The sequence below is a fragment of the Anopheles marshallii genome, chromosome 2 (genome assembly GCF_943734725.1).
Source record: "Anopheles marshallii chromosome 2, idAnoMarsDA_429_01, whole genome shotgun sequence".
Classification (NCBI taxonomy): domain Eukaryota; kingdom Metazoa; phylum Arthropoda; class Insecta; order Diptera; family Culicidae; genus Anopheles; species Anopheles marshallii.
In genome coordinates, this window is record NC_071326.1 from 89,496,331 (window position 1) to 89,510,385 (window position 14,055).

Below are 14,055 nucleotides of genomic sequence, written 5' to 3' on the forward strand. Positions count from 1 at the left end.
GTTGTTTTTTTTTCAATTTAAACGTTTAACTTGCTGCTCCCACACACTGAGTCCCCTTTTATCAACAGTTCGTCGCGTGCTTATCAGATATTGGAAGAAACTCGCCTTCACCTTCAACCCTCACCGAATGATCCGAACTCCGCATTGGATCTGAAAACAAAACGAGGGAGAAAATTGGTTAAATAGAATAAAAACATATTCGCGACACCGGGCAATCCCCGGCGGCCACAATTCAATCGGATTATAATGTTTCCAAAGCCGGTACTAAGCTCGGGGACCTTCACCGAGGGTGGTACTGGTGCGGCATCGTAACACACGAGTTCACATTAGCTAATTGAATAATTTATTGCATTCGAATCGGAATCGGATACACAACTGCATCAATGCACCGGTGGACACATTCGAAAGTCATGACATTTTACACACATGGGATGGCCGTACATCCGACAGAAAGCGCAGTCACCCGCACAGCACCAGAAAACAAACAGCCGGACGGAACAGATCCCTACTTTAGAGCGGCCCTACCGTAACGAATCACACTGAACAGAGGACGAACGTGGAAAAGGAAGGGTCTTTCCTTGCGTGGAAGTTTTAAAACCGAACCGTTCGATTCCTCTGTTGCAATTTGCCGAGATTTGCCCCAAACCATTCTCCGTTCTCCAAGGGTGAAATGGCCCGGTGCGTGCCTTTAATTTGATTTAATTTGCCGACAATATGCCAGGGCGCGTCTCATCTAACCTTTCCCGGGTTCCATCCGAACAAATGAACCGTCCGTGCCGCAGTACCTGAGTGCACTCGCACCACAGATGGTCTGACTGGGCCATAAACGAATAGGAGCGCTCTTTTGTCCACCGAGGTTGCAGTGTTGTGTTGTCCAACAAAAAAAGAGCAGCAAAGAGCACCAAAGTGCGCCATCGCCTTTCAGGGGATAATTGCAACGATTTTCCAAAGTGACACAAAAGGTTTTTCCTTTCAAATCAACACTTGTGCAGAGCGACGGCGGACCAAAACGAGGTGAATTGGCCGAAACGGGCTCTCGTTTCCAGGTAGCGTTCAAGACCCAGAGGATTGTAGGGCAGAGTTCTTTCGGCCATTTTTTGTTTTGGGCTTTGGGTTTTGTACACCACACACAATGAGGTCCTGTCATGGAGTTCCAATGTCCCAACGTTTAACAGAATAGCCTTTAAACTACTCTGGACGTTAAATCATTCCGTATCAATTAGAAACCGTACTGTTCTTCCAAGACCCCAAGCAGCTAAACGGTCTTGGTATAGTATGGCCGATCGAAACGTAACAACCGGAGGCTTGATGCTATCCCAACAGAACCTCGAACCTCCCGGACATGTGCGTGTACTTCTGCGATGTACTCTGTATATCGGTAAATAACCTCAATATCTCATCATCTGCTCACCACGGGACCAGACCTGACTGATAAAACAAACCGAATGCCGCACCATTGTAGCTACGGTCCGATGGCCTACCAGAACTGACTGACCACCCCCAAACCGCACTGTTGTAACATTACTCCCAACGGTACGGAGCACACACTCCCGCAAGGCGCAACATCAAACGCATCCGGATCCTTTTGAAGTGCATTAGCCCACCTCCTGGAAATGTCTCCGACGGTGGTCGATCAGTGTTTCACGCAGCGTACCTGAAGTGGCCCGAGCTGGAGGAAAAGTCCACAGGTTGAGCTTTGTTTTTTTTTTTTGTTAGCTTCGTCCCTTGCTGTGGCCAAAACTTTTCGATCGAGATGCTTTTTCGTTCATTAATACACCCATAAGCCCATTGTTGTACGCGTGTACGGCGAAACGACAAACGGTGGTTTGAGGTTACAAAACATTATCAAAGGGATGCTTGGAACTGCTGGGATAGATTAGCATGCTGGGTATGGGCGTAACAATAGCCGTCTTAATGAAGCTTTTTTTCGTGGTTGATTGGAATTACTTCCGGGCTTCCATGTGATGCATCAAACTTTCTCTACGTGAGTGTAATCCTCATGTGGACTCATTCGGCTGAAGATGTGCCTTAAATTGTGCTTTAACTGGTACTGCCCAGGACGCTTGGGAGGGTTCAATTTTTCAAGGACATTCTGCTGTTAATAAGAAAGACAACCAATTACACCAATAAAGACAACCAGTGAAGAGAGTCTTCTGTATGCTAGCTTCTGTTGTAGCAACTCTATAATTCTTCATTTCGGCATCACAACATCAGAAGAACTCTTGGCCCGTCGCTTTTAGCACTACTTAACTAGTTATCGTTTAGCAGTCGACAGACAGTCCTGCGTACGGTCCAGCTGAAGTTTAATGCTGGATTGCTTCCACTAAAACCACCTCTCGTCCATCCCACAACTCCACAACAGCTAGTGAAGAACACGGCCAGGTGGTCTGAGTGTATTCCGTACGGAAAAGAGGCACGTGTTAAATTCCGGGATCTGACGCCCGGGCTAGATAACCTCATATGTCAAGCGCGTCCGTTTCTCCACTCTCCCTCTCTCAGACACACACACAATAATCAAGTCTACCAAGGGACTTCTGGAAGGCTCATGTGCTTGAATCTCTAAATGATGCATGAAATGCCGTGTCATTATCGTGTCATCATAAATCTCACTCAAAATTCCACACCTCCCTTAACTCGCCCAGTTCCTGGATGTGGCAAAGTTGCGTTCGCAAGCTCCTGGAAGCTCTCGGCCTGTGACCGTCCAGAGCGGTGCGGGCAATCGAGTGAGTGATAATGGAACGCTTTTTGCCAGCCTCCAAAGAGTTTAATCTTCGCAATCATTCAAAAATATCCCATCCCCGTCCGGGCGAGTTCCCAGGACAGTTCTACTTGATGGGTGCCACCGACCCGTACCGACCACCACACTTGGCTGATTGTTTGCTCTGGTACGTCGTGTAAATTCCTCACCGGCGCAAAACCCGGGCGCTCTTTATCGTGCGGCATGAACCCTCGCTTCCACGCCCATTTCGGTTTGCAGAATGAAATCACTGATGAAGCATTTAGTACATTCAGCAGTAAATCAGTATGCAAATAAACGCTGCTGCTCACGTGGACGACTTTCTTCATCACATCGGAACCCCTTTGCAGCAGAGCAGACCGACAAACCGTGTAAGTGCAACGCCAAACAGAAATGCTTAAATGCTATCCTTGCGTAACCGGGAATCGGAGATGGAGTACACAGACAGCCGCACCCACACGTACACAATTCCGGTGTCTTTGCAGTCTAGCCGAGCCCTGTCGTCCATTGGATTCCGGCAGCAACATTTGCACGGAACCTGTACGGCTGTCGGTCGGTATTACATCGGCATTTTGCTCATGCAAAGTGCGGAAGGAATCGACGCGCTTCAAGCCCTCCGGAGACTCTCTAATCGAGTGTGGAGTAGAGTGATTTAAACTTCCACTACACGACATCCGACTGCTACGCTACATTAACCTCACAAAAGCCAAACGCGCTGTCCGTCCTGCGGGGGCCTGCCGTGCCTGTTTGTATTGATGCGTACGAACCGTACAGGAGTCGGAAGTGCACTGGATCGTACATGCACCCCCACACACACACACATACATCCTGGTTCAACGAGATGGAAGTAGGAACGGTCGGGCCTAGTACTCGAGTACGATGATGAGACCGGGACCCAAAACTTCCTCCTAGGGGATGGGTTTTCGCACGAATTCTCCACCGATGTTATGAGAAGGACGCCGGTAATTTATGACGATCGTCTGTGTCCTGGGCGCTGTGCCTGCGTGATGGGGAATGTTTTTCCGCCATTTTTTTTTTGCCCCCTCCACGGCATGCAATCATTTGCATATACGGGTGAGATCCGGGTGCTGGAGGATGTTCGATGTGTGATTATCCTCGACATTACGAGAGCGTACATGGCTAGATAAATTCGTACCACTGGAGCACGCTGCAGGCAGTCAATAAAGTTACGGCTGTGCATTGGAACACGTTTTCCGGACACATTTGCAGCATTTATTGCATTTTGTTTGTTCGACTGCTAAAAACGGATACTCCCACCCGCCCTTTGTGCAATTTTGTTTGATGATAATAATATATTATGTCGATTATTTTCCTTTCTGTACGCTTTTACGGCTGGAACTGATAGCTAAATGCTAAATGGAAGCTGTAACAATGGTTCTCAATGGAATGGCCCGGGGTATTTAAGCCACTCCTGTTGTAAGCCAGCAAAAACGTGTGACATTTTCCAGTTTTTCAGTCATTTGTCGTAAGGGTTGCCCAGGGATTTACGCCGAAGATGCGCCACATGATCCTGTGGGATGTGCAACGTCGAGCCTTCCCTTCTTCGACACTCAATATGTCTTTTGTTCGGTGGGAACTCTCGATGCTCTCGTTAGCTCCGTGCAGTTTGACGAACGAAACCCAGGATAATGAGCTGGACATGTACCACAAAAAGAGCAGATCCTCCCTTCAAACCGACAGCTAGAACAAGATCGGCACATCGGCGGAAGGAATGGATGAACGGGTCCGTACGGGATCAGATTACAAGCATTACTTCTTCCCGTAACCGGTTTCGGGACGAATCCTTCAAGCTTATCCTGTACGGAGAAACATTTACATAATTAGAACTGCTTTCTAATCGAGAATTGGACGTGAAAGGGTCGTCACGTTCGTTGCGGTGTATGTAACTATTCACCCTATTCAGGGGGTCAAATGGCGCATCGTCTTTGTAGGTGGGCTTTTGCAAAGTGTAACGTGATTTATGCTTGTTTCCAATTGCAAAAAAGATGTATGATGAGGAAATCCAATGCTACTGACAATGAGAAAAATGTTGGTGAAGCGAGAGAGGCGAAAAATGTTGTTGGAAGAATTAGCAAGCGTGGACAACGTGTCATCAAAGGGACAAAATAAGGATGATTGCTTAACGTTTATTTAAGTGATAATAATATAATGGTAATAAATATCAGGAACAGTAGATAAGGTTCTTTAAGCATTTCTCAAGCCATGAGAGAAGTAACCTAATCAAATCGTCTCTTCATTCTTTACGACCACAGTACGTTTGTCACTTTCAATGAAATCCAAGAGTCATATCGAGCTGTCGTCAGGACTCTCGACATTTTGTAGAATCCATTAAGATCGTGGATTTTGTGATCAATTGAGCAATATTCTTAATGTGGAATTAACGCAATTTATGATTTTCAAAACTGCACAAATTATTGTAAAGTCAAATCATTGTACTTTTTTGTATAAAGATTTCTTTTATTTAGGACATGTCATAGGACCTTAACAGGTGTTGATACATTCCATAGTGCCACACTAAAAATCACCGGTCTTGGTATGTTCACCATAGATCGTAGGTTTTATCATCAGCGAAAACTTATCTGTCCTTTAGCCAGGGGCATAAAATTGGAGTTCATTACAACTATTTCTCAATTCACACAGCATACAATAAGCATAATATAAGCGTTCCATACTGTAATTTTCCCCATACAAGTTCAGTAATTTGAATGTTACTACTTAAATACCTAACAACATAGTGGTGAAGAGTGTCCTATTGCGCTCCTACGCTTCGATGACCTAATCTAATGCTCTTCCATGTACATTGCTTCATCCAGCGTAAGCATTCCGTCCTCGCCAAGGGAATCGATTTCGTTCGCACCTTCACCGCCGGTTACATCATAAAGCATCCCGTCCGCATCAACCTTAATGCTTGTACCACCAACGATCTCCTGTTCCATTGCGTCCGCTTTATCCTTGAGCTTCTTCTCGTGCACCGAGCTCACGTGCCGTGAAAGATTCGACGGGTCGGAAAATGATTTGCCGCAATGTTTACAACTGTACGGTTTCTCCTGTGTGTGCGTCCGCACGTGTTTCGTCAGTGCCCATCGCTCGACGAACGTGCGCGGACAGTCACCGCAAGCGAACGGTTTCTCATTCCGGTGTCGCCGGAGATGGGTGTTGTAGTTCTCGCGCAAAACGAACGTTTTATCGCACATTTCACATTCGTACGGGCGGACATTTTCGTGCCGTTTGACGTGGACCCGGTGCTGCGAGCTTGTCCCAAACCGAGCCTCACAAACGTCACACTGGAACGGTTTATCGCCGGAATGAATACGCTGGTGTTCTTTCAGATTTCCCCGCTGGGAGAACCGTTTCGAGCAATGCTCACACTCGTACCGTTTCACCCCATTATGCCAGTCCAGGTGCTTATCGAAACCAGACTTGTAAGCGAACTGCTGTTGGCAGATCGTACACTGGTAGCGCTTCGTGTTCTCGTGCGAACGGGCATGTTTGGTAAGAGTGGATCGGGTTTTAAAGGCCGCTTCACACACCGTACACCGGTGGACACGATCTTGCGCGTGTGTTTGGCGATGCCGGTGCAGTAGATTCTTCTCCCGGAACGCTTTTCCACATTCGATACACACGAACGAATGGTTATCGTGGGCGTGTACCGATTCCTCATGCTCCAGCACGTTGTTCAAACCGGCAAAAGTGTTATCGCAACTATCACACGCATATACATTATCATTCTTCTTCGGTGTTTCGCTTGCCCATTTCGTCCCACCAGATACCCGTAAGCTCTCTCCTTTTCGCCTCGAGCCACTGTCCTCCGGTAGCTGTAAACCTTCTACCATACCATTTCCAATGTGCAGAGTTTGTTGCTGGTGCACCAGAAGCTTTCCATTCGAACCGAACTTCAGTAGACACACGGAACACTCGAACAGGATGCTGTGCGTTTTCCGATGCTTCAGGTAGCGTGGCTCTCGGGCAAAACTTTCGCTACAAATGTCGCACACAAACTTTGCACTGATTTTTTTCTTCCCTACAGCATCCTCTACCAGTACCAGGTTGCCGATATCCGTTTTGGTGTGGTTGTGATGGACATATCCAATCACACGGCCACGGTTCGTGGCTGTTACTTCCGATTTTACGATCCAATCTTTTTCATCGATTTTCTCCGACTCAATAGCGCCTTCTGGTTGGGTAAAGTTGTCCACTTCCTTTTGTAAGTCTTCTGTTGGTGGTGGTTTTGGTGGGTGGGTGTCGATCGGTTTGAACAATTCTTCCAATTCGAACAGCTCCAGCGGCACGAGTAAGCTCTCCTTATCGGTATTAATCAATCCCGGTTTCTCAAACAGCTCGTTCCACTTCTCCGGATCCATAATGTCGCAAAGCTGACCGACATCATCCATTCGCACACTGCCACTCTTCCCGAGCACTGATTGCTGCCTTTCCTTCATGGCCGATATCTGTTGCTGGCCTTTATTAATCATCTCAAAGAATTGTGCCGTTGATTCGAGCTGAATGTGACACCCGGGACAAATCCATCGTGGCAAAACACCATCATTGTGGACCTGAGATTACAGGAAAAAGGTGAATTGATTCGTATTACCAACCATTAGCGCAACACTCACCTTTACCGGCAAAAACTGATTGATCAGCCTGCTGACTTCGCATTCACCATTCGCGTCACTTGCTCGAAACAATGGACGTCCATTTTCGTTCCTTTCACCACACAGACGGCACACTTTCGAGTCATAAAGTAACGTTTTCGGTTCTAAATTTGTGTCCAGTGTGGACATTTTTCTACCGCCACCAGATGAGAAGAAAACTTTGTTTACATCCTTGTGGTTTGTTGTCGGTGTGTATTGTCGGCGAAAGTAAAGTCGACTTTGCTGTCAAACACAGGAGCAGTCAGAGCGGGTGGTATAAACAAGTTGCACTTTATTCCCAGCAGCGTCCAAGTAACAAAGTGAGTGAGTGAATTGCAGATGAGAAGCTGTGAGGTGCTTTATCTCATATTACCCGATCCGTAGGAAAAATGTGAATATCAAGGTATACGATATATTTCGTACATAAAATACGTTATCAGGAGCTTCCAAGTTGTGAATTTGGTAGCGGCTCCGTTTCAACACGATAAGACAGGTTTAAATCCTTCCGGATCAATTCCCTCGTACTCAGCTCTGACTATCTAGCTACGGGTAAATAAATTCGTAGTCATAAATGATAAATTCCGGTTCTAGATTTCTCGAAATTGTTGTGTCGCTAAAGAAGAATATGTTAATAAGTGATTCAGTTTTCAATTCATTCAAGGAAGTGCACATGGAGCTGAGTTTATTACCAATAGAGAACGACTGTTTAGGATCGCTTTTCTTCAAAACATGAGATATTTACAGATCTTAGTTGTTTTGTTGTGCAGCTCTAAATTTGTGATAGTGAGTTACTTCACTGATGTTGGATGGTCGGCAGCCAGGCTCACTCATTGAAAATGTAGTTTGGGAACGTGACTAACAAATCTGTCAAACTACCCGTGCGGTATTGTTACTTGGGACGCCAGAGCAGCAAAACGCTAGCAAAATTTACGTAGAGAGTGAAAAGGATTAAAAGTTCGTGAATTTAGCTGACTTACTGACCCAATAGTTTAAGTTCCTGTGCTCGGTGTTTATTGTGCCCGTGCTGAATAACTTCCCTTCTATTATCATCTAGCATATCCCTCTATTTTCCCCTTACATACGGGAGAAAAAGGCAGCAGTGACCACAAGAAAGCAATAGCAAAAATGGTAAGAAGTGCGTTATCGACTTTTGTTTTCTACAGTGCGAACTGGACGAAATCGATAAAAAAGAACGATACATGATCGCAGCCAACATTTTCCCATGATAATATGTAACACGGATTGTACCGTTTCAGTCGTTCGCGGAAAGATTAACCACCCTTATGGCCCGTCCCGGCCAGGACAATGTGCCGCGGGATGATGTACCGTGGCATCTGAAGTACGGTGGACGAGCGGCGGGAATCGTCGGTGGATTCTGTGAGTAGATTTATCGATCGGTTCACCGAAAAGCGGAAACGGGTCGGTGCCCCTTGAAATCGTTCACTCTTTCCGCTTGTGGAGAGCGTAATATGCGTTGTTTTATGTTTTTTTTTAATGTTCTTTACTTATGATTAACCTCACGCGGAATACGAAGGGCACAAAGAAAAAGAAAAGTTTGATTAGCTTTAGGAAGTCGTTCTTATGGGTGAATCATCTCTACAGATAAGAGATAGCACGGGCTAGTGACACACAAAATGAATTAAACCGTTAGTAGCATTTCAGATTTTTTGTTTAAACATTGTATTTTGAAAAAAAAAAAAAAACGACCGTGTGAATGTGCCGGGAATGGATTGTGTGTTCAGTCTGTACAGCTGAAGCCCGTAAAGTGATAATGGATAAAGAGTAAAATCGAGATACAAATTCAATACACCGAAAATGTGACCGTGCAAAATCATGGATTACTTTCCGACGTGTAACACCAGCGCACATTCCCTTGTCCTCTCCTGTCGGCGTCCTGTTCGTCTGGTGAGGGGAGTTTTCACTCGCTAGGGAAAATCTAACCAAAATCTGCGAGAAGAAAGTGAACGCGCGTGTCTACCGAGGCGAAGAGAATCCAATACACTCTAGCACGGTGTGTAAAAATACGAGGAAAAGCATAGTGCAAAAGAAGTCTGTGTTGGTGACGAGAGTCTACGTGTGTGAGTGTTTGTACCGTTGTGTGTGAGAAGTTTATTTTTGGGGCGAAAAGGAAGTGCGCTAGTGTGAGTGTGCGTTGGGTGTGTTATCCTATTTGATTCGTTCCCTTAGAAAATCCCAACTATCCGGAGCAGGTTGGTAATAGGTTGTCTTCTCTGGTGAAGCTAATCATCTCCCGAAGACCGAAGTTTATTATGTAATTGATACGAATACAATGACAACCGTACGAATGCTACGGAGGACGAGGTGGCAGGACTATTTGGGGTAGAAGAAGCATCGAAGGATGCTGCAATGTGCGAAGAGAGCGCGCGCAAATGCATTTTTACAAACGACAGACAATGCCGTTCGAATCGAAGCAAACCATGCAACAAGGGAAATACAGTGCGTCACAGCGTTTTGGTTTCACACAACACGCAAAGCGTTAATATTTGCCAACTTCAAGCGACAACAAAACAAACAAAATGTTCCTAAAACACAATAATTAATCATAAATTTGGATAATATTCGTACGAGTCTTTTGATAACTTTGGGTTATTCCATTTTGTCACTTACTGTATTTACATTTGCTTTGGGTATGAAAGATGTGGGTTGAGCGCATATTTAAAACATGGACTACAAGTCAGCATACTTCAACTGATAAACGAAAGATATCGAAGTATCAGCATAGCGGCAGTTTCAAATATCACAATAGCACCAAATGTTTACTGTTTAATTTCTGTCATTTATCAACTCGTAAACATAACTTTTGTTTTAGTAATAATATTTTTTTCTATATCATCTTCTATTTCAGTTGCCGTCCTGTTCGGGCTGTACAACTGCATCGGAATACTGCTCGGTGACGTTGGGTGCCTGGTCGGTGGCATTCTTCAAATATTGGCCGGTTTTGTGGTGCTAGCGATAGAAGCACCATGTTGCTTCATATTTATAGACTTTGTGCAACAGACGGCGGAGAAGGCAGACCAGCGACCGTACTGGAACCGGGCGGCCCTGTACTGCATGTAAGAACTTTACCATCAGCTTCCTTTTCGTTCGATATTAATGTTTTTTTTTCCTTTAATTGTAGAATTGCTATTCCGCCGGTAATTTTGTGCCTGGGATTGGGAAGCCTGTTCGGATGTGGGCTCATATTTGTTACCGGCATGCTGTACGGTATGATGGCACTCGGCAAAAAGTAAGTAAATAATATTTCGGGTAGAATAACATCGTTCAACGTAATCGCCCACGTCAGGGAGTTGTAAATATGTTCAATTATACCTCAAATGTTTCTACAATAAGCTCTGTTCTGAAGTTTATGAAACATTGTAAATAATTAATTTATAATCCAGATTGCTATTACATCAAAATTTAATCAGCTATCTATTCAAAGTGTTTATAGAGACTTGGTCGCATTATCCTTTTTTAAAAGTGAACAAAATTAATCGTTAGCAGAGATCAATGATATCTACCGGATTATACTTAAATACACATTTCCCTTTTATCTTCTCCCTATTTCGGAATCGTGCGCTACTACTACTACTACTATCACTACTACTACTACTACTACTACTAATGTGACTACTTCTACTACCACAAATAACAACTACAATTGCTTCTACTTACAATTCTACGAATGCCAAAAAATAACACCATCATCACCATCATCATTATCATCCTGTATCATCAACCTAAAACTTAACATTGTTTGCGGAACCAATTGCCCGCGCAGAGGATCTCGTGAGGATATGGCGGCAATGGCTTCCCCGAACGCGATGTCCCCGGTGCAGGGCGTACCGTCAACGGACCAACACTCCACCCTGATGGAGGATCCCGATGTATGGCGTCCAACTTAAATAGTTCGCTAAAATAATGCAACAACCAAACCATAACTATCATAAACATGCTTCAACAATTTTCCCGCTCCTTCATCACATGCGGTTACGTTAGATTGCAAACGAAACATACAACATACATTCCTAGATGTCTAGTACAACAACTCTCGTTTTTCTCCCTTTTACGGCTCGAATAATGAATACCTCCTTCCAAACAAACCAAAACATTCATCGATTTCCATCGTTGTCATCATCCTTCGTCGTAAACGTAAATTGAAAGCGAATCCCTTTCCCGTACATGCGAACCAAAGAGTCAGCAAAACAAAACAAAAATACAAGCAGAAACATAGATAAGCGAACCTTTCCTAAACTAAACGAACATACGCGTCACACTCGAGCTCAAATACATACAAATAACACAGAAGGGATGGTGTTTCGATAGCAAATCTTGAAAAGAAAGGTTAAATTGCTCCTGTTAGTATAACATAAGTCTCATTTTTTATGTGTTAAAGTCAATCAACAAACAGCTATCATTATTGCGAACAAATACCGGATAACGCACAGATCTAGAAAACTGTAGAACCGGAACGAGAATTAGATAATTAAATGGGTTTGTTACATGGTTAGCTTTTGTTGTATTAGGTAATGGTTTTTTGTCAGAAACAGATACGAGACCACGTACGTTACTTGTGTTTGCATTTCGATCGTTTACGTACGTACGTTAGAATGTGTTTTGCAAAGTGTAGTCTTATGGAATACCTCCCTCAATAGAACGATGTTACTAGCGCTAATAGCGCTTGGAAAGGTCAGGATGGTCATGAATCGAGATCAATCCTGTTAGTTCATTAAATTCGCTGATACATCATAGCGAAACACGTACACACATACATACACTTTATCGTACCCTAAGGACACTTAACACTTTACTGAGAAGAAGGGAGGCGGCCATCGCTAAATCCGCCAGATGTTGATAATCGGGAAGCATATAGAATATCGTTCATCATATTTAATAGAAGAAGATAAAATAGTTCGTAGGGACAGTGAAATAGGCGAGAAAATCTGCTCCATAAGAAGGCATACATTGTTGAAATGAATCAATCATAAACCTTTGTACAACCGGTAAGCTTTTCCGTGTTTCTCGCTACTGAATGTTGCTGACTGTCGTGAGAATTGGACTGCAACTACGTTACAGTATTGATGTCCCTAGAACCGAATGGAGATCTTTGACTCAATCTTGGTTCTTCGTTAGTGGTCTGATTTTGATAAGAAAATGAGTAATCTTCAAAGCGGTCAAGCGTGCACCCACATAAAACATTTGTTCAGGTCTGCTAAGTATAATGATTACTCGGCAAGCTACCACACTCCTAGCTACACAAACAGGAAATCATCACGACCCTCGCGAAAAGCGCGAAGAAGCTTTCTGCGTCTGTACAAAGCTCAGCTATTTGTCCATATACAGCATAAACCCACCAAAGCAGCTAAGGAAGGAAGGAGGAAGAGTAGTAGCAAAACCAAACCGATAAGGATAAGGAGTTTGTGTCGCGTGTGTTCAATAAACGAGATCGATAACGAATGTGCGCTCTTGCGCGCACATAAGCACATACGCACGCAAAAACACTCATACATATATACAAGAAATGAACTTGCGCTTCGTAGGAGTAGTAGACAAAGCAGGCGATTTGCAGTGGATGCAAATAAGGACGCATGGATGGACGGTTCAATTAATAGATGCCGAGACGAAGACATGTCACTTCTCGATCTAAGATGATCTCAAACTCCCTCGCCCTACGGTCGGTCGTAAGACGTGCGTACATCACTCAAGGACAAGCGTATGTGAAGGAACTAAGCAATAATATAGTCAATGTATTACTGGAATCTGTAAAGGGACTTCTTTGGTTTAAAACTTCTACTCCACTAAAAGTTGCACCTTATGATTATATCTTTATTTATTTATGTTTCTGTTGTTTTGGACTCATTTGAGGCGCACTTTACACCTGTAAAAACATCCTTTTAATTGTTTTCGAGCATATCCTTTCCTGACTGTCAAAATGCCATTTAATGAGAACGCATTGGGAAATTAAGTTTATGGTAGTTTCATTCACGTCTTAATGTAGAAGTCTATTCTTTAAGTGCTTTTATTAACTCCCAATTTTTTGGATATCGATACGTTCCGATGCAGATCTAACAAGCCATGTTATCATCTAAATTGTAGTAGTGTTTATTTTGTGAAGATTCTATTATTTTTTTTTTTAGTTTTTGATTTGGGCACTTTCCTTTTTTGTTTCTACTTTTTTTATCACTGCTAGAGCGTCGTTAGAGGACATGCGAGCAGCGGCAACAACATCGGCGGCAGCCAGCTCGTCCGCTGAGCAGGGCAACGGTATGTCGTCGGTCGATGTCGTTGGTGGCGGTGGCAGTAGCACGACGACCAAGCAGAACTCCACGCTAGTGTATAATGTTCAACCGATCTCTTACAGCGCACCGCCCCCGTACGATAGTGTAGCTTAGTGGAGATACCGACGAAAACGAGCGTAACATTATCTCAAGCAGATTGCAAGGCAATGCATGCTCGCCTTATATCAGGACGCGAGACTGAGTGACGATCGACGAATGAGATGAGCGTAAATAGGATCCCTTTCGAAAGCTCGATATTGTTCGGCAAAGCTATAGCGAATTGTGTTGGAATTTGGAGCTTTACAAGTTGCGTTTTTAGCTTAAGACACGCGCTTTCCCCTTTTTCTGCGAACCATGTTCAGTTCTTGTTCTGAGATTTTGGTGGCAA

General features: G+C 44.1%; 2 protein-coding genes across 2 annotated transcripts; one reads left to right on the forward strand and one right to left on the reverse strand.

Moving 5' to 3' along the window:
• Nucleotides 1–5,538: 5,538 nt before the first annotated feature.
• Nucleotides 5,539–7,539, reverse strand: LOC128719696 (zinc finger protein 883-like). The gene is made up of 2 exons (XM_053813323.1): nucleotides 7,372–7,539; nucleotides 5,539–7,311 (listed from the first exon to the last, which is right to left on the reverse strand). Exons 1-2 carry the CDS (start codon nucleotides 7,537–7,539, stop codon nucleotides 5,539–5,541), a joined length of 1,941 nt encoding a protein of 646 aa, XP_053669298.1.
• Nucleotides 7,540–8,188: 649 nt separating this feature from the next.
• Nucleotides 8,189–13,781, forward strand: LOC128718786 (calcium channel flower). The gene is made up of 5 exons (XM_053812403.1): nucleotides 8,189–8,227; nucleotides 8,646–8,766; nucleotides 10,256–10,463; nucleotides 10,529–10,636; nucleotides 13,580–13,781. Exons 1-5 carry the CDS (start codon nucleotides 8,189–8,191, stop codon nucleotides 13,779–13,781), a joined length of 678 nt encoding a protein of 225 aa, XP_053668378.1.
• Nucleotides 13,782–14,055: the final 274 nt, after the last annotated feature.